Source organism: Lycorma delicatula, chromosome 8, assembly GCF_047948215.1.
Source record: "Lycorma delicatula isolate Av1 chromosome 8, ASM4794821v1, whole genome shotgun sequence".
Lineage (NCBI taxonomy): Eukaryota > Metazoa > Arthropoda > Insecta > Hemiptera > Fulgoridae > Lycorma > Lycorma delicatula.
This window is the reverse complement of record NC_134462.1, coordinates 42,287,343-42,310,347: the sequence shown is the minus strand read 5'-3', so window position 1 is coordinate 42,310,347 and position 23,005 is coordinate 42,287,343. Positions and strand designations below refer to the sequence as shown.

Sequence of the window (23,005 nt, the reverse complement as noted above, 5' to 3'; positions counted from 1 at the left end):
ACCTATTGGACCGATTTACTTGCGGGTAAAAGGGAGAAAGGGAAAAATCGGAAAAGAAATAGGGAAAAATCGAAAAAGCTAAAAGGGAAGAAGGGGACATTGGAAAAAGGTAAACGGGGAAAAGAAAGTGGAAGGAGAAAGGAGAGAACATAAAAGGGAGGGGAAAGGGAAATAAAAGAAAGAGAAATGGGGGAAGGAAAGGGTTATGGGGAATAATTGGGGACATGGGGAAAGGGAGAGGAGAAATGGGGAAAGGAAATATGGTAAAAAGGAAAATGTGGAAAAGGGGAAAAAGGAAAGGGAGAAACGGTAAAAGGGAAAGGTTACATTTTTTTGAAGTGTCGTAATGTTCATTTTGTTAATGTTTTATCAAACTTTCAATTGTGTTCATTTAATCTATATATAAATAATATACTCAAATCTAGCAATAGCAAAGTATTGCTGGTCTGCTAGCATTTTAAATAATTTATATGGATATAAATCACATTATTTTATATTTTGTTATTAATTGTAAATTTTGTAATTGTATTCTGATAGGTTTTATGTTGGTTTCCCTTGGTCTATCCAGACAAACGCTGGGCATTTTTTATTTTTGTACCAGTTGTAACACCTATTTATTCCCGACATAATCTACATGATATTGTATTATTATGTACCAATTAAAACAAAATGGATTATTTATTTTTAGGGATTTATTTTATGTTTTGATTTTTTTTATAATCCAAAATAAGTAAAAAAATTGCAGAAAACTATTTTTGACTAAAATGAAGGTACATTCCAAGCATATTCTTGAAATGCGATTTGGTCATTAACTTCTGATGAATAAGCTTTTACCAGTGAAGGTTACTAATGAAATTAAGTCAATACTTTTTAAGTTATAATTTAAAAAACATAGTTACATATACTTCTATGTGATAATGTAAAAAAAAAAATTAACTCAAAAAAATGCAATGTTCATACAGATTGTTGTTTTGTTTTTATAATGGTTTTTTTTATATCTAGCAATGTCAAATTAAGAAATAGTTAAAAAATTGCAAATTTAGCAACAGAATATTATTCTTTATAAAAATTAAATTTTCCACTTGTTTTATTGTTTTCTTCTGTTCTTCTATGTTTAGCACTTTGGCATATTTTCTCCTTCTTCAGGCCTTAAAACTTCATGTTTTTTTTTATATCAGTAACCAAGGTGGCTGTATAATTTTAATCCTTTTAACTATAATTTTAATTTGTACTTCCAGATTTGTGTTCTGATGAAACAGAGATCTCTGCAGAAATGCTAAACGCAAAGGGGAAAAAGTAAAGAATTAAATTATAATTCTAAATAATAGTATGCAGTATATATATATATTATATGGTACTATATGGTATTATATGTACATAGAGAAAAAAAAATTGTATGTGTGTGGGGAATGAGAAAAAAGTTTTACATGATTTAGTGTCTAATATGTTCATTAAAATGCAATTTTCAATTAATTATGTTTCTTTTTTTTGAAGAACCAACAGTTTTTAACTCTAATCAATAAAGCAAAAGAGTAAAAATGGTTGTATGTTTCTCTTCTGTTTTTGCTGATCTATTTCAACTTGTAATTTATTTATAAAAATAGGTTTATAAAATAGGTATCATCATACCTCAATTCAGAAAAAAATTTTTACGTATTTTAATTAATAATATACGTAGTGTGAATACTAAGAAATACATTACTTTTTTCTCATACTTGTGGCTGTGATGTATGTAAAGCACTTGAGGTGAGGTACAAGAAAAACCAATTTTGCTTAACAAGAAAGAAACCAGTGTTGCTGTCAGTCCCTGTGGTGAACAGAATGAAGGTGTCACTTATAGGGTTAAATATCATCTGTATTTCGGTAGGTTTGTTTTGCTAATATCTGACAGTAAGTATATTTAGCTTACTGAAGATGGAAGCAGAAAATCGCTTCACTTCTCTCATTCTTTAGCTTGTGATGTTTGTTATTCTTGAAAATTGCTGTTATTTTAGGAGTGACTTGTGACTTGTCTCAAGCAGCGTACAACTCTATAACAGCTATGATAATTAACATTCATTTACTAACACTATATATAATCTTATCTCGGTTAGTTCTTATGGTTTAAAAATAACCAGAAACTTTATGTGGGAGCAGTGACTTTGCTTCAAGAAGCTTCCTTACTCCAAAAAATTCCTTGAACAAATTGATTGTAGAGATTTTTATTATGTAGTCTGTAATAAACATTTATTATTAATTCTCCAAAGTAATTGTTTTTTTCTGCAGCCAGACATCTGAGAATTATAAGTTAAAATCTCTGTATTCGACTGTTATTAATGCAACTTCAGTATTTAATTAACTGAAAAATATGTGTTTCAAATTAGTATTACAAGTATTATCTAAGAGTTAACTTAATAATAAGGTTTTCTCCAAGCAAATGTGCACCTCAATGAGCACAAAAATATAATACAAACAAAATGGATGTAAAAATTTAGTTCAGTTTTATTTGCCACATTCAGCATATGGTATTTAATAAACAGTTACTCATAATATAACTGCATTTTTTAATTTACTGTACTTTGGTTATTTCTGGAGTTGGTACAATTCCTTTCAATTTATTTTAGTAATATTAGTTATCTCACAGTTGAAATATAATGATATCATCTCATAACTTCTTTTTTTATGTTATTTCACTAGTACCATGTCATTTTATTATTTTATCATTTACTTCCTGCTCAAATAATATGACAACACACAATTTTTTTTATGCAGCAGAAAATGAACTGTGTGGGAGTTACCATTATTTTTCTCCAATATTTCTGAAATAAATACTTATCAAGTTGATTAAACCTGATAAAAATTATTATTATTATTAGAATTTAAACAATGTTTTCATCTATTAAATCTCATTTTTGGTTTTGATTAAATTTTTTGGAAGATTTGGAGGTCTAATATTAAATTAATCAGCTACAGAAATATGTTGTAAAGTAAGTTAATTCCCAAAATTCTTTCAGTTGTTACTTGATAAAGTGTATGCAATAGATATTAAAATAATAACAACAATTAATAATTTTACTTATGTTACTGGTTATTAGTTTATTGCATAGTTAAATTATTGTATGCTGTGGTTGATATAAATTAGACAGGAAGTTAAGTTGCTGGGCTTAACTGATCAATCCAGTTTCCATACATTTAAATGCATTAACAACTGGTTTTACACAGTAAATTATTTAACGTTTTATTTTATTAATCAGATAACTTACATTTTTTTTTTTACACTAAGAACCATACTTTTTTTTATAAGCTACTTTTAATGGTTTCATTGTAGGAATTATAAATTTTATTACGCGTTTATTTTTTTAACAATAATATTGTTTTGAAGCTTGCAATATTTGTTGTTATAGTAATCTATAAAAAAATATTAAATATTCTAAAATTTAAAAGAAATGCTATTTTAACTATAAAATAAATATTGTTTGTTGTACAAAATATTAAAGATTTCTTTATTGTAATATGAAACTAACATAACTCTTGTTTATATCCATTCTGTTGAGAAATTCTTGGAAGTATTGGTAGGACTGAAGAAGGGAATTTTCTGCTAAGAATTCTGTAATTTAGTGGATATTGTATCGTATGAAATTAAACTTGAGAATATCACACTACCCATGAATAAAGCAACTCCAATTGAATTTCTTTTATATGGTTTATAAAAAAAAATATTTAATTTTTTTTTTAATTTTTCATGTGAAAGTAACTAAAAACTAACTACATTGTAACATTTTAGTTGCACCAGTAATGAGTTGGTCAAATAATATATAGTGTATATTATTTATGGTAGCATCTTAAAAAGAGTACAGAACTATCTCAACACATACCCATTAATAGATAAAACTATAAATTTATTAAAACTAATTTTATATAAACTAATTTATATAAAACTATTAATATTTAATGCATACTGTATCACATTTATTTTCAGTTTTCAATTTTTTTAACTTATATCAAATACTTTCAATTGAAAATACATAACACAACATAGAGAAAAAATTTATAACTGTGAAGGAATTCAAATAACTTTTTTTTCTAATCTATCTCATCTAGACAGCCCATCTCAATAGTCTAGTATTAAATAGTCAATGAGAGAGTTTATCTCATTTGAAAATTTTCTCTGATCCTGTAAAAAATGCAAAGTAAATCTCCTTATCAGGTGATGGTTCTACAATACTAGGAGCATTCTAAATTTTGTGCTACGTATATATTTATAAGGGTCTTTCAAAGTGAGCGTTAAAAGTTGACAAATTGTAGTGGCGTCAGTAATTTTTTTTTTTTTTTTAATTTTTCAATGTCATTTGTTTTCAGTAGTTTACGACAAATCATCATGGAACCCTACATGCTCCAACAATATTACAGATCACAAAAATTTGTTATCAAAATATGGAATCAGTTACAGCTACTTATCGTGTGCTTCACGATATTAGTGGTGTAAATAATCAGCTAAAAAAAAGCACAGTTTTTGTCTAAAACTGTTTCGGCTAAAAAAAGCACAGAGAATTGTCTAAGAGTAGAAAAGGCAATAATCTTTTTTAAATCATTTTCTAAACAAGCAGCAAATCGATTGACCACTAATCATGTAATTTGACTCTCTTAGACTTATTACTATGGGGTTATGTTAAGTTACAAGTGTGTAGCAACAAACCACAAATTATTTATGACTTGAAAGCAAATATTCTACACATTATTTGTGGAATTCAAACTGATTTTTGCAAAGAGTTACACAAAATTTTGTGGTAAACTTGGCTATGTCAAGCAAAGCCGTGGAGGCCACTTAAATGATATTGTTTTTTGCACATAATGAAGTTAAGCTTCAAAATAAAATAAAAAGTTGGTTGATGTTAATCACTTTTTGATATATTGCAAGTTTAAAGACCCTATATATATATATATATATATATATATATATATACATCCACATTTTCATATATTCGGAATGGTATTTATTTATTGGATAAGAAAAAATAATTGTTCCAGGATTTGTCTGGAAGGATCAAGGAAATCTGAAGCAAAACCTTGATTGGAGCGTCATTAAAAAGTAAATAAACTTACAAAAAATTTTTGAAAATTATTTATGGGGAAGATAATGCAAAAGAACAAAAAATGTATATTTCAATTTTAAGAGGTGAGGGTCGACTTTTTGAAAAAAAATTTCTTTTGGATATTTATATATGGATTGTGGGTAACAAAAACAATGCTACAGTAAACTTTTTCCCTAGAAACCTCTGAAAAAAATCAAAATTGTTTTTTTCATGATATACCCCCACTCTCTTAATGACTTTTGAAAAAAAAATTAAGAGAGAAAAAATTTATTTATTTATTTTTTTTTGGTGTAGATGAACCAGTTGAACCCTAAAACGTAAAGATTTACAAAAAACCAACACCCCATTTTCGACATATCACCATACTTTCTTCTTTAATATAGCTATTCTAGCTATATTTGACAGGAATGTAAAAATTATTTAATAAAAAGAAAGAAATGATTATAATTTATGTTAATATATAAAAATAATAATTATGTGAGATAACAATTATCCAAGCATGGGAAGAAAGCTGGCCTCCGTGGCGCAAGTGGTAGCATCTTGGCCTTTCATCTGGAGGTCCCGGGTTCAAATCCCAGTCAGGCATGGCATTTTCACATATGCTACAAATCATCTCATCCTCTGAAGCAATGGCTAATGGTCAACCTGGAGGTTTAAACAAAAAAAAGTATGGGAAGAAAAAAAATAAAATTAGTACAAATTAAAAAAATATAACATTAATTAGAAAATATTTCAGTATGTATTTTTAATTACACATTAAATGAATGTGAAGAAAATTCATGTTTTTCTGATTACTACTATTACTTAAAAATTCGTATTCAGAGTAACATTATTTTTGTAATAAGAAAATATTTCCATTAATTCTAAACAAATCAGTTGTAATTACCAGAGTTTCACCATTGAGAATTATTTGAAATTACATACCGAAATAATGCATGAAAAAAGAATCATTTAAACTCAGATATTAACATTTTCAGTCATTTTTGTAACCATCTTCATCGCTGCCCTCTCCCAGACATCAGCCACAAATAACTGATAATCTTCTTTTATTAAAGTGATAACATATTTAGAATGTGGTAAAAAAGGTTGTAGGATTGAAACTGTTCTGGTATGTTTAAGTTGGTTTAAATGTGCATGCAAGTGTGTTCATAGCAGAGTTATTTATGGTTGTGAATTTATGATATACATTTTTGTGAGTCAGTTGAAAAATGTACAGTGTGTTGCTAAAGATTCATTACATCTTTGTTTGAAATAAATTACTACTATATTAAGTAATTATTATTAGAAGAGTTGACCTGCTTTGCTTATTAAGTAATCTACCTTCTTAATAATAATAATAGATGAACATTTTTTTATATGATTGTACGACGATTGCACACAGTGATAATGCTAAACTTGGTGATTTTATTTGTGACAATTCCAAACAGGTTTCAGTATAAATATATTATGAAAGAAGTTATGTGCCAGCTATATCCTTCAAACAAATAGAATGAAGTTGAACCTTACAAATAAAATATTATTATGTAAATATAAATTATTGAAAAATAACGCAAATAAAAAAAGATGTATAAATAGAAACCAGAAAATAAATGTAAATGGAGTAAAAAGACTTGTTAAAGAATGCTGACTAGACCTATTAGAAGATTACACTGTATGGAGTTGTAATTTCAGCACAGATTATAATGATTATCTTTCATATATTTTTATCATTCATTACCTTTTCATCATCTCTTTTTTTATAATTTCATATCTGTTTTTCCTGAAAATTTATAATTTCTATTTAAAGAATGTTTAGAAAGATAACATATATATATATATATATATATATATATATATATATATATATATATATATATGTTAGATTTTTTAAATATTTTTTTTATGTTTCATGTATGTGGTATTTAATAAAAATTTAATTTGACTTATATCCCATTACTTAGGGGAAGAAAGTAATGGAAAACCACTTCGCTTCTTGTTTACTCTTTAAGCCTGGCATGAGACTTGTTATTCTTAAATATGGGTGTGTCATCTCTGTTGTGGTTTTTAATTCATGTCAGGTCACCTACAACTACAGTTTCAGTGAGACAATCGCACAACAATGGCTTCAAAATTATGCTCCAAAAAACCATTCACAAAAAAATTTCACTTAAACTAGCTTAGATTGTTTTTTGTTTTTTTTTATTGTTGAGAATCATCAATAGACATTACAGAAAAGTATTTATAAAAATCTTTGTTGAAAAAATAAATAAAAAAGCAAAGAAATAATAAAAAAAATAGTATTAATTGTTAATCAGGTAGTAGTTACACAATTCTATGAAATAGATATTTTTAACTGGGTTTTTAGGCAGCTTCAGTAGAAATTGTAAATTTAGTTTAAAACTAAAATTTATTAAAGTTATGTGTACTAAGTCTTGGAAGATAATCTTAATTTAAGGTTTAAATTGTTCAGTTTTTTTTTTTAAGTAAATTTACACTTTCTATTAAGAGTGCCAATTAGAACATCGGTAATTATTTACATCTTTAATTTAATTTTTTATTCTTATTCTAAAATCTTAGCTAAAGATAATTGTTTGGTAGTGTTTTGTAAGATATATGTACTATTTAATTGTTAATTTTTATTTTACATTTTTCTGTAGTATCCACTTAGATAACTGAAATCAACATCTATGTTTAGATTTTAAATAAGATTTTTTTGTGAATAAATTTTGGAGTGTATCTTGTTTTTCAGTGTATTTTAAGTATTAATTTTTTCCAATTTAAATCCAGAAAAGTTTCTTTTTTGTTCTTCATATATGAATTTTATATCAGTATAATTTATATATTTTCATTGATGGATAAATTGTTTAGATTAAGTGAAAATTTTAGTAGTAGGAAAAAGTGATTTGGATTAAATCAGAAGAAACTAACTCCATTGAACCATTGATAATTTTCTGCAAGGAAACCTTAGCTTTGTGTTTACTAATTGTGTTAGTTTTTTCAATGCATTAAACACAAATTCTGATAGAAGAGTATCACTTATTAATCACATTATTTTCTTCTTTTTTTTTAAAAAAGTATCATAAACTTCTTGATAACAAATTGTGAAAGTGAATCCAAAAGTATTTCATTAAAAAAAATCTTACACATTGTTAATTTTATCTTTATACTTTTTTCTTTTTTAAAAAGAATATTCTTCACTTTCTTTGACTGCAAATTGAAAATGAAGGAAAAAGAAGGTAGACTTTGTACGTTTTATGGAAAAAAGTTTCCCCTCTTAATAAAATATTTTTACTTATCTTTGATAACTTTTACTCTGTAAATAAAAAGCTCCTTTATCTACTTTCATACAAAATTCTCCCCCACAATAAAAAATTAATTCGCTTATTTTTTATCTTCCATATTTATAGGTGATGTTCTGGTAAATGTGTGTGTTTTAAATATATTTAAAGAAGGCATGTTTGGGTTGTATAAATAAATTATTTTATAAACTAGGGGTTGTTTTATTTATTTAGGGGTTGTTTACTTTTTAGTAACACTTAATAAAGACTGTATAGATGTTTGATTATCTTTGCTAATAATACTACAATTTTTGTAAGCTTTATGTCATTCAACTTTTATTTTTATAAAAAATTTTAGCTACAATAAGAAGAATCATCTTGTAAAGTTGTATAGTATAATACTTATAATAATATTTCTTGTTATAATGGTTGCATTATTTCCTGTTGTAGCAGTTCCAATGAAACATATTTCTGTTACATTCCAGTTGATTTAAAAATATTACTTGCACTTTTGTTGATATATTTATCGAAGATAAAATAAAATGTAATGTTATGGCCTTGGTTTGAATATCAGAACATGGGTATAATTTCAATTTTATCTTCATTATAATCTGATGAAACATACTGGGTTACTAAAAGTAGTGAGATATTGTCACTATTCTAATTATTGTCCTAAAAAAGTACCTTCTGGTGATTTTTAATGATGCATTTAAATTTAAAAAATTAAATATGTCAATTAAGAAATATATAGTATGATTATTGAGATTATTTGTCAAGTAGAGAATATTGATCCACCATCTTGAATTATAGATGACCAATGAATGGATACTTTAGATAAAAAAAAGAAAACAGAGTAAAAACTCTACAATTTTTTGCATCTATTTTTTATAGAAAAATTTAAAGAAACATAAAAAATCATGGCATTGATTTTAAATGGAGAGGAAGTACTAAAGTATTATTGTCTTGAAGGCAGCACCCACCAATCTGATTTGAATACAAAAATAAAATAATGCTTGTAAGGATTATTTCTTACTCTCTTCCACCTGTTCTCATGTCTTTGCCCTTTTAAAACTTGTTTCAAAAGGAAAAATATATTAATTTTAATTTCAGTTGATTTATATTTTTGTTTTATGATTTATGTAAATTATTTCTGTTAAATTGTGTACAAGCTATTGATAATTTAATAGTTATGTTTGCATTTATGCTTCTGGGCATCCAATTACACAAGAAAATCTAAGTTCATTGTGATGCTTTAAAATGAAGTTTATCATATCTTTGGAACCTATTTCTCAAGTGTAGTTACACTTCTGACCTTCTGGGATGTAGCCAGAAAGATTCTGACAATCATTAATAATACAGAACTGGATAGGTCAGACTGGTTTTTGGATGCGTATAAGTTTTATAACTAAATGTCTTGAGGGCTGTACTTGCTCTCTTGCAATAATAATAATAATAATAATTGGATTTAAATTGCATAATTATATTTTAAAACATTGATAGTGCATTAATGCAGTGTGAAAAGTAGAAATGGATAGAAAAAATGAGATGCATGTGTATGTGAATGTACTCTGTGTGTGGGTGGTTTACTATGTACAAGATTTTCTTGTAAGGTCATTGAATTTGTTACCTTGTATAATAGATAGGCAGATAAATAATTGCATTCGCATATAAAATATTTGTGTATGTATTAACTGAATATAAAAATTGAGCGTGCTTTCACTTAGTTTATTAATCATTTATATAATAAAATGATTAAGCAATTTAGAGTTTTCTTACCTTTATATCATACCTATGACTTCTTACAGTGGATATTTAATGGTATTAGATTTAACCTCCAACCTGTGTGACATTTAAATACATCGTAGAAGAAATCATAGAAAACGTAGATTTCCGTCAGTTCATTTTTATTTTAATACTGGTAGTATTTAATAATATTTAAATTTATATCTTGTTTTCCGTATTATTTAAATGATTAGACTATTCATTATTTAAATTATAGAATTGCATAATATATTGTTTAGCGTGGCTTCAGTGTTTAAAATTTAAAAAAATCACCACTTTGTATATAGAATCAAATATAATATTTAAGGTTTTAAGAAAAATTGGGATTGAAATACCAAGAAAAATGAGCTATTTATATTTAACATAAAAAAACAAGTAAAAAATACTATAACTTTAATACAGGAGCATACAAAGATGTAGTTTTTCCCTGTTTAAATTTTTAATTTGTGTGTGAAAATATGAGTAAATGAATTAAAAGAAAAATTTGGTAACAAAATATTTTGTAGCCCAGAGGCAAAATACAAAAATATTTAATATTTTATACTGGGACTGCCAATAAAACTGAGATGCTACCACTCTGCCATAGAGATTGGCAATTACAAAAAAAATGTTAAAACTCCAGAAATATTTTTATAATCCATAACACCATAATAGTTACTAATATTATAAATATCCTTAAAAAATAAAATTATGGGTTAGATATGTTGATGAGATTTTACTAAAAAGGTAATACAATACAGTTGTACAACAAACTAAGTAATTTAGAACATAATATAATACAACACTAGGTTTCATAAAAATATTGAACCTATTTTTTAGACGCAAAAAAAAAAATACATTCCACTTTTTAGATAATAGCATAAAGAAAAGAAAAATAAATTGAAATACTAGGTGTATATTAAAAACCAATATTACCTGTAACAATGACAACTACTACAGTTGTATTATTTATTCAAATTATAGTATAAAAAAACAATAGTATCATTATCTCATTGTAGCAATAGAGTATTTCATTTTATATCAGTTTTATTTCAACCTGACAGTTGATAGTAAACAAATCTCTCTCTAATGTTTAATATTTTGAATTATGTTTTGAATTCCATTATAACATTTTTTAATGAAGCAGAAATCTCTGTAAATACATTAAATGTGGAAAAAAAAGCAGTAAAGTGAAAAAGCTAATTTTATAAATAATTATATTCTGGTTTTAGGATGCATTTGCTAATCTTTTATTACAATATTGAGATTTTTATGATGATATTATTTTGACTGAAACTAGGAATGAGTTAAAAGTAGAGCATAGGTAAATTGGTTGGAAAGAAATCAGTAAAAAAAATTTAAAACAGTGGTAAGTAAATGGTGATAAAAAGGAGAATAATGAAAAGTTGAATAATAAAATAGAAAAATACAGGAAGGGGCTGAGGAAAAAAAGATTTGTATTATATTGCATCACAGTAAATGATTGTTAAACTTGTGCAAATGTAAATTAAAAGGAGTACAACTAATTATGAAAATCTGCTTTCAGAACAGCTTTTACACTTCTTCCAGATCAGCGCATTTTTACGTTTTTGGAAAGTGATTTGTTTTTTAAACTGGTTTTTCAAAACTTTAACCTTTTTTTTTTGGGTTGATCTAAGTATGAAATAACTACAGAAGAATATGCAATTTTCTTTTTAAATTATTTATTTATCATTACAATCACATTTAATTAATTTTTGTCTATTAATATTTAATGATATTTTCTTTCTGCAGGAGTGTCAGAATCTTCTGGAAGAGAACAGAAGACTTCAATTGGAGAGGAGACCGTCACCACCTCAATCTCCATCCATGGATCTGACATTTTTACAGTCACAAGTAGAAACATTACAATGGCAACTTAAACAGGTAATTAAGAAAAAAATTCATTTAATTAGTTAATAATTATTTTTTATCCTTTATTCCTATTTATCTTATCTTTCATGTGTGAATCTTTGCTCCATCTGTGAGACAGTATATTTTTTTTTTACTTTAAGCACTTTTCATCGCCTGAACAGTATTTATAGTTAATTACAGCAGCAGTATCTGATTAGCTTCTGTATTTTTTCATTGTTTCATTTTCATCTTATCACAGAATTTGTAATTACAGTGCGTTTGGAAAGCTGCTCTGCACTGGAATTATGGAAGTGTTATGCCAAACCTTTCTTAATTGTTACTTTGTATTTTTATTTCATTATTTTATAGAAATGGATATTACAATAACTGGAATAGTGCTGAAAATGACTTCCTCCAATATGGATTCAGCGTTGCACATGATTCAGTTTATTTTCAAACACTTTAACCAGCTGATGTACTGGAATATCTCATACGTATTCCATTATTGTGGTTTTTCATCAGTCATGCGTGCTCTGTTGTGACACACTGTTTATTTTGCTGCCCCCTATAGAAAGTAATCTGGAGGAGTCAGATCAGGCAATCTTGCAGACCACAACCCCCCCCCCCCCCAAAATACGTTCACCAAAGACATTTCATAAAAATGTCATTAACCAGGGCTGTGTGCGCTGTGATGCCATCTTGTTGGCACCAACTGTAATTGATCTCCACTTCTGTAAACTGACTAATGAAGTTTGTTAAAACAATAATGATCACTATTAACTGTATTTTCAAAAAAGATCTTCACACCAACCCAGACTCTAATTTTCACTTCGTGTAAAGATTGTTTGTGTATTTTATCGTGGTTAGTTGTCAACTACAATTGTGCAGTTTGTGAAGTAATATTATACCTTCCCAGATGAAACCACACTTATCTGTAAAAAACGTAATGTTGAGGATACCTACAGAATTTTGGTCAGTAAAACATTTAAACCATTGTTAGTAATCTAATCTTTTGGCATGTTCTGTAGGTTTCAGTTCTTGAACACACATTAGTTTGTAGGGGAAAAGTTTCAGATTTTTATTTCAACTTTATATGGGATAGCAAGTCTGATATCTTGCTCTTATAATGAATTGACAGGGCAACCAACCTAATCGCAAAAAAACAGAATGCACCACATAAATCTAAAGCATACTGCACAGCAACTTTCTGAACGCACTGAATTATTTTAGATCTGTTTTGATTGAAGAATAAGTAAATAGATATGAGAAATTAATAAAAATCCTTTTTTCTCTAGAAAATTTTAACATGTTTTCTTTCTTGATCAGATATTCTCTCTTAATATTAATTTGTTCCTTAAATTCTATTTTTTGTCATCCTTACTTTTTTACTTAATTTATGCCATCAATTTTCTTTTTACCTAATACTAATACTTCTTTCCTAATACTAAATATTAACCTATAAATAAAATATTTTGTAGTAATAATGTGAAACATTATTTTATTTTCATCTTATTTTATTTTGTTTTTTAAAAATTTAACTTTGTTAAAAGCATTTAACAAATGCTAAATAACATTAATATGTGGTTAAAGTATTGTAAACTTCTGCTTAAAAACCTGCTTAATGTTTTATTATTTTCTAAATTTTAATATATTATAGTACTTTATGTTAGAATTAGTAAAAATTTATATTAAATAGAAATTACCTAGTTTCATCACCCAGTTTTTATTTATAATTTTTATATATTTTCAAACATTAAATCTCATTGTTTTCTTTACTGAACTTAAATAAAATTTGAGGTGAAACTTATAATTTATTTATTCTCTGTTAAATAATCTGGATTCTTCAAACTCTCACTAGAATGTTGACACTGAATTAATAGGGCCATTTTTCTCCTTCAGTGCAGATTGTGCTTGTAATGTACTTTCCCTTCTAATATTTTACACCACCTTACGCACTTAAATATTACCTTATGTAAATAATATCTTACTACCTTGTAGTATTCTCCTTTGTAATTTTTTTTACATTATCAGATAGATCTATTATATGATTGTGATACACATATAAAGCATTTGAGGTACAAGTAATTCTAGTTTTGATTACTTTTTTGTATATAATTATGTTTTATGTAAAACCAGTCCCTGTGAAAACAAAATTAAGTTATTACTTGTTAGAGCTGATCATCAGTAAACATGCAATTCATTGGGTTTGGCATGATAATGCGGAGCTATACTGAAGAAGGCAATGGGAAACCATTGCACTCATCAATTTCTGTAGTAAGCCTGGCATGGTGAAACTGTTATTCATTATCAGAGTGACTAGTATTTCATATCAAGTTGCCTACAGTGGTTTGATTACAACATATAAGATTTTCATAAAATGAGGTAATTTTCAGTAAATTTTGTGTTTATTTTCCAGTAATGTATTACAGTACACCCAAACATTGTTTTTACAAACTAAACTGTTTGTATATTCTCAACAGAAAGATTGTGTTTATTTTTTTATTATTAGTTTTTCTTTAACTTTGGCTGGCCAAGACCAGTCTGGATTAATTTAAATTTCAAATTATTGAAATCTGGATTATTAGTTTTGTACAGAAAAAATATTTAACCAGGGCTGACTTCATTAAAATGGTTAATCATAATTTTTTAAACAATTTATTTTCTTTAGATCTTAACTTTTTTTTTACATTTATTTCAGTTAATATTTTATTAACTGTATAATTTTAAACATAATTAAAAATTATTTTATAACTTGTATTTTTTAAAAATAAATAATCATTTAATGAATTGGTAATAAAACAATAATTAAACATAATTACTTTGTTCATTAGTAGATGAAAGTGTCATATATTTTATGTTTGCAATAATAAAATTTTAAGAGTGAAAACTAGGTTGGAAGTTAAATTGTATGCCCCACTGCACTCCAACAATAGAGCCAGTTCTCATTATATTTTATTTGTTCACTTTCTGCTGTCCTTGTAGAAAAGCTAGGATCATTGTGTTAATATTAGTTTATTTGAATACTTGGAAATTATTTCTCATTACATACTTATTGAAGATTTCACTGTCTGTTTATTTGTCTGATGTAGTTATTTCAACACTTTTTTAATTTTGTTTTTTCATCATTTGTGTCATATTTTTACATATTATATGTATATTACTTTTAATAGTGCAAAATTATCTTTCACAACAGAGTTTTGTTGTTTATTTTTATTATTATTGAAGCATAAAGGTTATGGAGAATGTTCCGTTTGATAATAAATAATGACACATTTATTTTTTATACTACATACAGATTTAAAATATAGAAATATTTTTGTGAAAATTCTTTATAATTCAAAGGAATTAATAATCGATCATTTGTAGTATTTATAGTGACAGAATTTTAATTTTTTTTTTTTTGATAGCACTTCCCATCAGTGGGTAGCTAGGAGTGATCATTATTTTCATTATTACATTTTATCTATCTGAAGATACTGTCAGTGGAGAGTTTCTTCATGAATTTCAATACTGTGCTTCTTTAGTTATTTTCTCATTGATCCTTTCTTTCCTTACATTCTTTATTTCACCCTCATTTTATTCTCATCTACTTTTTAATGAAGGGAAATTCATTCAGATCTAAAAAGCAAAATACATGTGCTTTTTTTAATTGATCAGAGAGCATAATGTTTGGTCTAACTTACTAAACCAACACATTTACTGGACTCAGCATAAATACTGAGTTTTATTTCATAACTTGTTGGCTGCAATAACAGTTATGTGCGTCTTGTACAAGCAGTTGCAGTGAGGTGTTCTATTTTCTCCCCTTAATTTACCTTCTGTGCAGTATGCAGCCCAGGTATTTGATAAAAAAAAGGTAAAATTTACTGTCAATAGGATTGGTAGGGTTAGAGTATAAACAAGATTGAGATTTATATAACTCATAAAACTTCTAAGCAACAGATGTAGTTCTATCAATGACTGACAGATAGTGTTAGAAGAGGCAAAACCTTTCAAGATACGGGTCTCCTATAATGCATCAGTAGAAATGCGAATCCCAGGTAATGGGGGGACGTGCAATGTACAAAAATTTCATGCATTAAAATAATTCTGCAGATAACATGATAATTGTCTCTAATCCTCTACCAAGTAGAGACAATGTGTCTGATACTTCTCAATGAAAGGGACTAATCTGTCCCAAAATAGTAATAAAATCTTAGATAATTTACTTTACCTACCCCAGTCCTTATTGTGACTGTGATGAATAAAATAAGCCTTTAGTAAAAAAGCCATTATTGCTTTTCCAGAGTTTATGATATTCTTTATAAAGTAAGTTCTTATGGTAAACAAAGTGAATGTGTAGAGTTCAACACTGCTTCATATCAGTGAGCTTGGCATACAATATGTTTGGCTCAAAAAAAAGACAGAAAAATTATTTCACTTTTAACTTTATTACCCTGGCATGGTATATTTTTTATCTTGAGAATTGTTGTGCTAGTCCATGAGTGACTTATATCTCACTTCAGTTCCCTTTAAACCTTTGTGATTATAACAACCGACAAACAAGATATTAATTCCTTACATCACATTGAAGTGTGATGTCACCCTATTCTTAAGTACTGTGATTTAGTGAATGAACTTTTCATGTGATATGTGACATTTTATTTATACTTCAGACAATTTTAAGTAGACACAGTGTTTCTTTTTAAATTTCTGTTGATTACAATATATCAATATATATATTTATTAAGCATAACTGCTTAATAAAGCAGTTATGCTTAATTCCTAACCATGTAAGAGTTCAGGTGATCTGATTTACTTGCCAAAGATGATTCCACCCAATCCTCACAAAATGTGTTGCCAGTGATGATTATAGATAATATTGTAGGGTGTTTTAGTTAAAATTCAGTGTGGCTGACTACTGTCAATGACAAATTTATAATTAATTATTATTCTTTTTGAAATTAACAATTTGAAATAATTATTATGAAAGATTTTTCATTTACAATTTGCATTTGGTGAATATGTATTTTTAATATTCATGCACTATTTCAAACATAAAAAAAACAATTTCTGGACGAAGACAAGTTTTAATAGATATCATATATATATATAATACATACTGACCCTTAGTTAAGCTTTAATTAAATAAAAATTAAACACTATTATAAACAACTTGCACCATATACATAGATCTTAACTAAGAACATAAACAAACATAGTCTCCATGAAAACCAGTCGGTAACATATCACCGCAATATGTAAGTGATAAATCAAATGTGAACTAATTATTCTTGTTTGAACATAAATAAACTACTTGTCATAGATTGCTAGAATTAAACAATGATGGATGTATATCTCTATAGGTAGGTGGTAGTTTGTAGTTTGCACTTATTAGGTAATGACTGTAATAGTAATATTACAAAAAAGTATACAAATTTATTTCAAAATATTTTTAAAAATATTCTCTATTCTCTATTTTATTAAATAATCACTGGCAATATTCTCTACTATATGATAAAAAAAAGAAAATTGTTGCATTGTAATTTATTAAAAATTAATTTGACTAAAAAACATAAAATAAAAAAAAAATTGACCACAATGGGAAACATAACTAACCATATAGCGCGGGCAAAGCCGCAACAGGGATGCTAGTATATGTCTGTGTATATTTATATAGATCTGTGTATAAAATTTTTTGGCTTGGAAATCTCGAAAACTACTTGATCAATTGAAATTTATATATGCTCTAGTAATGTATCTGAAGTTGTGCCTGTGAAAATTTCATGAAGATTTGTTGAGTCGTTCTTGAGTTATGCTGAATTTAAGGTTAAAAAAATTTTAGTGGGGCAAGTTAGAAGAATTGTTTGTTATGGTGCATTATGGAACATTGACATTTGTTTATGTGCAGTATCTACTGTTATCAATATTAAACCAAATTAAAATTATATTAAAATATTAAAACCAAATTAAATCAATGAAATTTTCTTGAAACTGTCTTATTGTGCAGAACTCCGCAAGATTTTTTAAAAGATATTGCATTTGTAGGTTAAAACTAATAGTAAATTCTTATCAGTAAACATAACTAAAAGTGTATTTACAAATTTTCTTGATTTGTTTATATTAAGTAATTTATTATAGCTATGTTCTTGTTTTATTTATAAATCTGTGTGGTTTTTTTACAGTTTTTAATTTAAAATATCACTTCTGTGTTTATATTACATTCATGTATAAAATTTATTTTTGGGGATTTCTGACCTTCCATTCCTAAATAAAGAAAATCAATAAACTAGATTTCCATATACATTTTGACAGCAAACATATGTTTTATCTTCAAAAATATTGATTTTAGTTTTATATTATGCAGATTTATCTTGCTGTATAAAAATGAGAAAAGAATTACAAAGTTTTAGATCCAGATTCTTGATTTAAAAATAAATCTGTAGTTTACATTTTAATTAAAATTAAAATTTTTTTTTCTTCCACAAATATTTCACCATTAATGAACATACAAAATTTACACTAATTTTCATCTCTGTTGTGTGTCTTAAAGAATGAAAAAAAAAAATGTGATTAATAAGAAATAGTTCTAGGAGGACCCTAGACAAACATACATTTTAACTTATGTTTATTGCTATTTGTATTCAATTTTGCCAAAAAGGTTTTAGCCAGTGCTCAATACATTTATGATTGTTACAAGATTGAGTTTTATTTTTATTGCAATTTATTATTCATTCTTTATTTTTTCATCCAGATTTCTAAAGTGAGTCACATTTGTTGTAAAATGTAAATATAAATTTATTAAAACTACAGAGTTAAGGGTAAAAAAGTTGGTAATATTATAGTTAGAATTTGTATTTAGCTTAAAATTAAACCTTTCTGTTTATGATAAATTGAAAGTATATTTAATTTAACCTTTCAGTTCCACATATTTATTTTCTTGCATTTACCAAATGGTAAAATTAAAAGTTTTAAAAACCCCACGAAGCCGTTTTGAAGAAACATATCTATTGCAGCGCCCCCTGGTGGCTTATAACCATAAAACTCAGAACCTGGGGAGGTCATACTTATGTATTGCAAAAAACTGCATCAAAATCAGCCCAAACAATTTAGAGAAACACATCTACTGCAGTGCTACCTGGTAGCCTATAACCGTAAAACATGTATAAAACCTGCTTTGAAATGATACCTATATAACGTAAAAAACCATACCAAAATCGGTCCAGTAAAAATATTTTGAATAAATCATCTAGCAGTTTTTGAAGAAAATGGTAACACACACACACACACACAACCTCTTATTCCAAGCACATACACTGTCTCTGTTCCATCATGGGTAAAGAATAGTAAAAAAATTCTGACTGATTTCTTAAACCAATATAAAATTATAAAAAAATTTATAACTTTTATGACTCTGGAACCAAGTTCTTATGGAGTAAAACGTAATTAAAAAAATTATTTCCAATATTTTGGGATTTTTAAACAAAAAATAATCAATTATATCTATGATGATCTATATCTATGGAAAAATGATGAAATGTAAGAAAATTAATAATCTGCATTTTTTAGCAGTAAGGCGCCTTTTCCAGTCAACCTGTTTTTTTTTCAACTATTTTTCTGTATTAAACTTTGCTAAAGGGAAAAATAATGTATGATTAAAATTTTCATAAAAACAAATCCTTTAAGGTATAACATCCATCTCACACTCTCATCTGTTTTATCATGATATTTAATGATATGAATTTCTCTAATATACAAGCTCTCACTCAATTTCATGGTGTGGATTAAGCCAAGATATTTCCATCAAAACACACATATATTTGTGCTGTTGATATAAGGAAATGCATATAACATATTATTTCATAATTGAAATATTTTTTTAACCTCCAGGACTGCCCGTTAGGTATTGCTTCATAGGATGAGATGAATGACAATTTTTGTAGCACGTGAAGATTTCATCCCTGACTGAGATTCAAACCTGGGATCTCCAGATGAAAGGCCAAGTTGCTACCACTTGCACCATGGAGGCCAGCTAATTGAAAAAGGTGTTTTATAGAATTAATCTATTGCTTTCCAGTATCATCGCCAGTTTTTTTTATGTCTGTGATGTGTGTGAAGTAACTGGGGCACAACTACAAACCAATTATACTTTCTCTTAGAGTAATGATGATAAATACTTGACAATTAATATGGTGAACAGAATTTATTCTGTTTTTGTAAGGAGGATGTACAACAATATATTTAGCTCAGGGAAGAAATCAGTGGGAAACCATCTCTTTTTTCTTGTGCTGGATAAAATTGGCCGGAATGTTGATTATTCTTGAGAATGGATATACACATTTTTGGGAGTGACTTGCAACTCATAAGTCACTTAAAACAGTTAAGGTTATGAACATAACAATTAATATGAATATATTATAATAATTCTTTTCTTTTTTGCCCATAACTTTATCTGTCTATCTTTTAATGTATACCATAACACCTTTTTTTAACCGTATTTCAGGATAATTTGATTTTAATTCTGATGCTAATGGCGGCTATAAGATTTCAAAAATGGACCTTTGGGTGCAAGTCTGCTTTGAATCAAAGGTCTCTGGCAGGACCTTGATGAAAAACATTCTACTGTTATTGTTCAAAATCTTCACTTAAATGTCAATTCAGTAAAAAAATTAATAAGAAAAAATCTTATTTTCATAAAAATTTGAACAATTTTTATTCAAAGTTTTTTTTTTGTTACTGTTTTCATAATTCCATTGAACTCCATGGCAAGAGTGATAACATCTCTGTCTTTCATCCAAAAGATTCTCCGTTTAAATTCCAGTCAGGCTTGCAATTTTTCATATGCAATAAAATGAATAACACTTACCTGGTGACTGTAATTGAATATAATCCTGTTATTGTGAGTATGAATAAATAAATAAATATTTGAGAGGGCTGTTGTACCCTTTCAAATGTAGCCTAGAACAGTATAATTTTTCTCCTTATAAAATTTTACTTGTAGAAGTATTATCATTAATTTTGATAGTAAACAGTAAAAGGTATAAATTTATCTGCAAAATAATTATTTTTCTTGTAATATTTTTTTTGTTTTAACAGGCTGAATCTAGCAGACAAATGTATAGAGCGGTTCTAGAACAGGTTTCAAGGTTTCTAGAGCGAGTTCATAAAAATCTAGATCAAGTTAATGGGGCAAAAACCTGTAATTCAAAAGGAAAATCTAGGTAAAGTTATGTAATTTAATAAAACAGTTTTGTTTTTTTATCAAATAATTTTTTTATACATTAAATATTTTAATTTTTAATATATTGTTTTTAATTTATTAATATAGAATTGTTATATTAAGCAATTATACTTCAGCATGCTTTTATTATAGCATCTCAGAATGAAGCTCAAAACATTTAAGTAATACAGTTAGTGTATGTTGTAAAGTTTCTTTCCTTGTTCTTAATTTCAAGTTTTATAAATTATATTAGATATAAAGTTAGTTTCCATTTTGCAGTTGCTTGTAGTGTAATTAAAATTCATATATACAGTCATTCTTTATTTAATGAGATTTTTCAAAATGTATTCAAGATAAAATTAAGCATGTGAAATGAGGATAAGTATTAACAGCTGATGCTCTTTTAGCTTCATTATCTTGTGCGCTATTACTGAATAATAATTTATTATTTTGAAAGTTAACCAATTTTTGTAAAAATTTAATTTTAGCAGTTTTTAGCTACAAATGTTAGTATATTAAAAAAATATCAATAATTTAATAACATTTTCCTCATATCTGTTAGAAATACATGAATATAAACAAGTAACTGTCTGATTCATTAAGCTTACTGGATACAATACAACAATTTCCACAATTACTTGTTTATTTAAAATCATATAGTAAAATGCAATTTTCTTACTATAAAATGTCATGATTCCACCAAATAAAACATAATTTTAGTAAAAAGAAATATTTTTGTAGCGATACTAATTCAATAATTAATCAATATTAAATTTTAAAATGTAGAATTTTTATTTTTATTTTCCATACAAAGCTTTGTTAAATGTTTATTAAAATAAACCAAGAAAATGTTGTAAACCAATTAGAAAAAACTTAAAATTATAATTAGATGGCCATTTTTAAAGCTTTGTTAAATGTTTATTAAAATAAACCAAGAAAATGTTGTAAACCAATTAGAAAAAACTCTTAAAATTATAATTAGATGGCCATTTTTAAAGTTAAACAATAATCATCAGTAGTTACTGAGGAATTAGTATATAAAACATGATAATAAATAAATTAAAAAAATGGTAATGAAGAATAATAATAATTAAATAACAACAAAACAAACAATATTTATGAAACAAAACAAGTGTAAGTTTATTCTAAAAATGTTGGTAGAAGTATCATTTGTAGAAACTTGTTTTCATAGGTATTGCCAATTTGTAATTTAATTATTATTTTTGTAGAAACTTGTTTTCATAGGTATTGCCAATTTGTAATTTAATTATTATTTTTCCTTTTATATATATAAAAAAATAATAACTTAACCATCAAACACAGTAACAGAAACACTAAAGAAACTAATATCAATAGTCAACTTTTGCGGGATCCTGTATCATCAGTCGGTATATAATTCTACAATTACATCAACAAATAACAAAAACAAAAAAGGAATAAATACTTAGAAATGTATAAAACATAAAACCTAACAACCAAAAAATTTCTAACAACATAACTTCACTGCCATACTGGAATCCAGTATTACATCAACATATCATGCTTTGTCATTTAAAATTAAAATCTCCTTTTTATACCATAATATATATTTGTCACTCATTTATTCCCTATTATAATTTATGATGTAATAAATGTGTAATTTGTAATTTTAAACTATTAATGATGAAGTGAATACTTGGAGAGCGTTCTAGTACATAATGTTCTTCGTTTTTAATTGACAGTATCTGGTGGTTTCAGGATTATACTTAATTAATGAAATTATAGAATTATATATATGTGTATACATATATACTTCTTTACAATAATAATCATTGTAAATGACCATCTAGTTTTAAATTATCTTC

General features: G+C 26.5%; 1 protein-coding gene across 3 annotated transcripts in view; it reads left to right on the top strand.

Annotated features, from left to right (window-relative positions):
* The window catches only part of LOC142329158 (uncharacterized), a 539,826-nt gene that overhangs the window by 492,306 nt on the left and 24,515 nt on the right, over positions 1–23,005 (top strand). For all 3 annotated transcript variants that reach the window (XM_075373509.1, XM_075373508.1, XM_075373510.1), the window contains exons 3-4: positions 11,864–11,995; positions 21,038–21,162. In XM_075373509.1, coding sequence (XP_075229624.1) covers positions 11,864–11,995; positions 21,038–21,162 — 257 coding nt within the window. The remainder of the gene's footprint in view (positions 1–11,863; positions 11,996–21,037; positions 21,163–23,005) is intronic.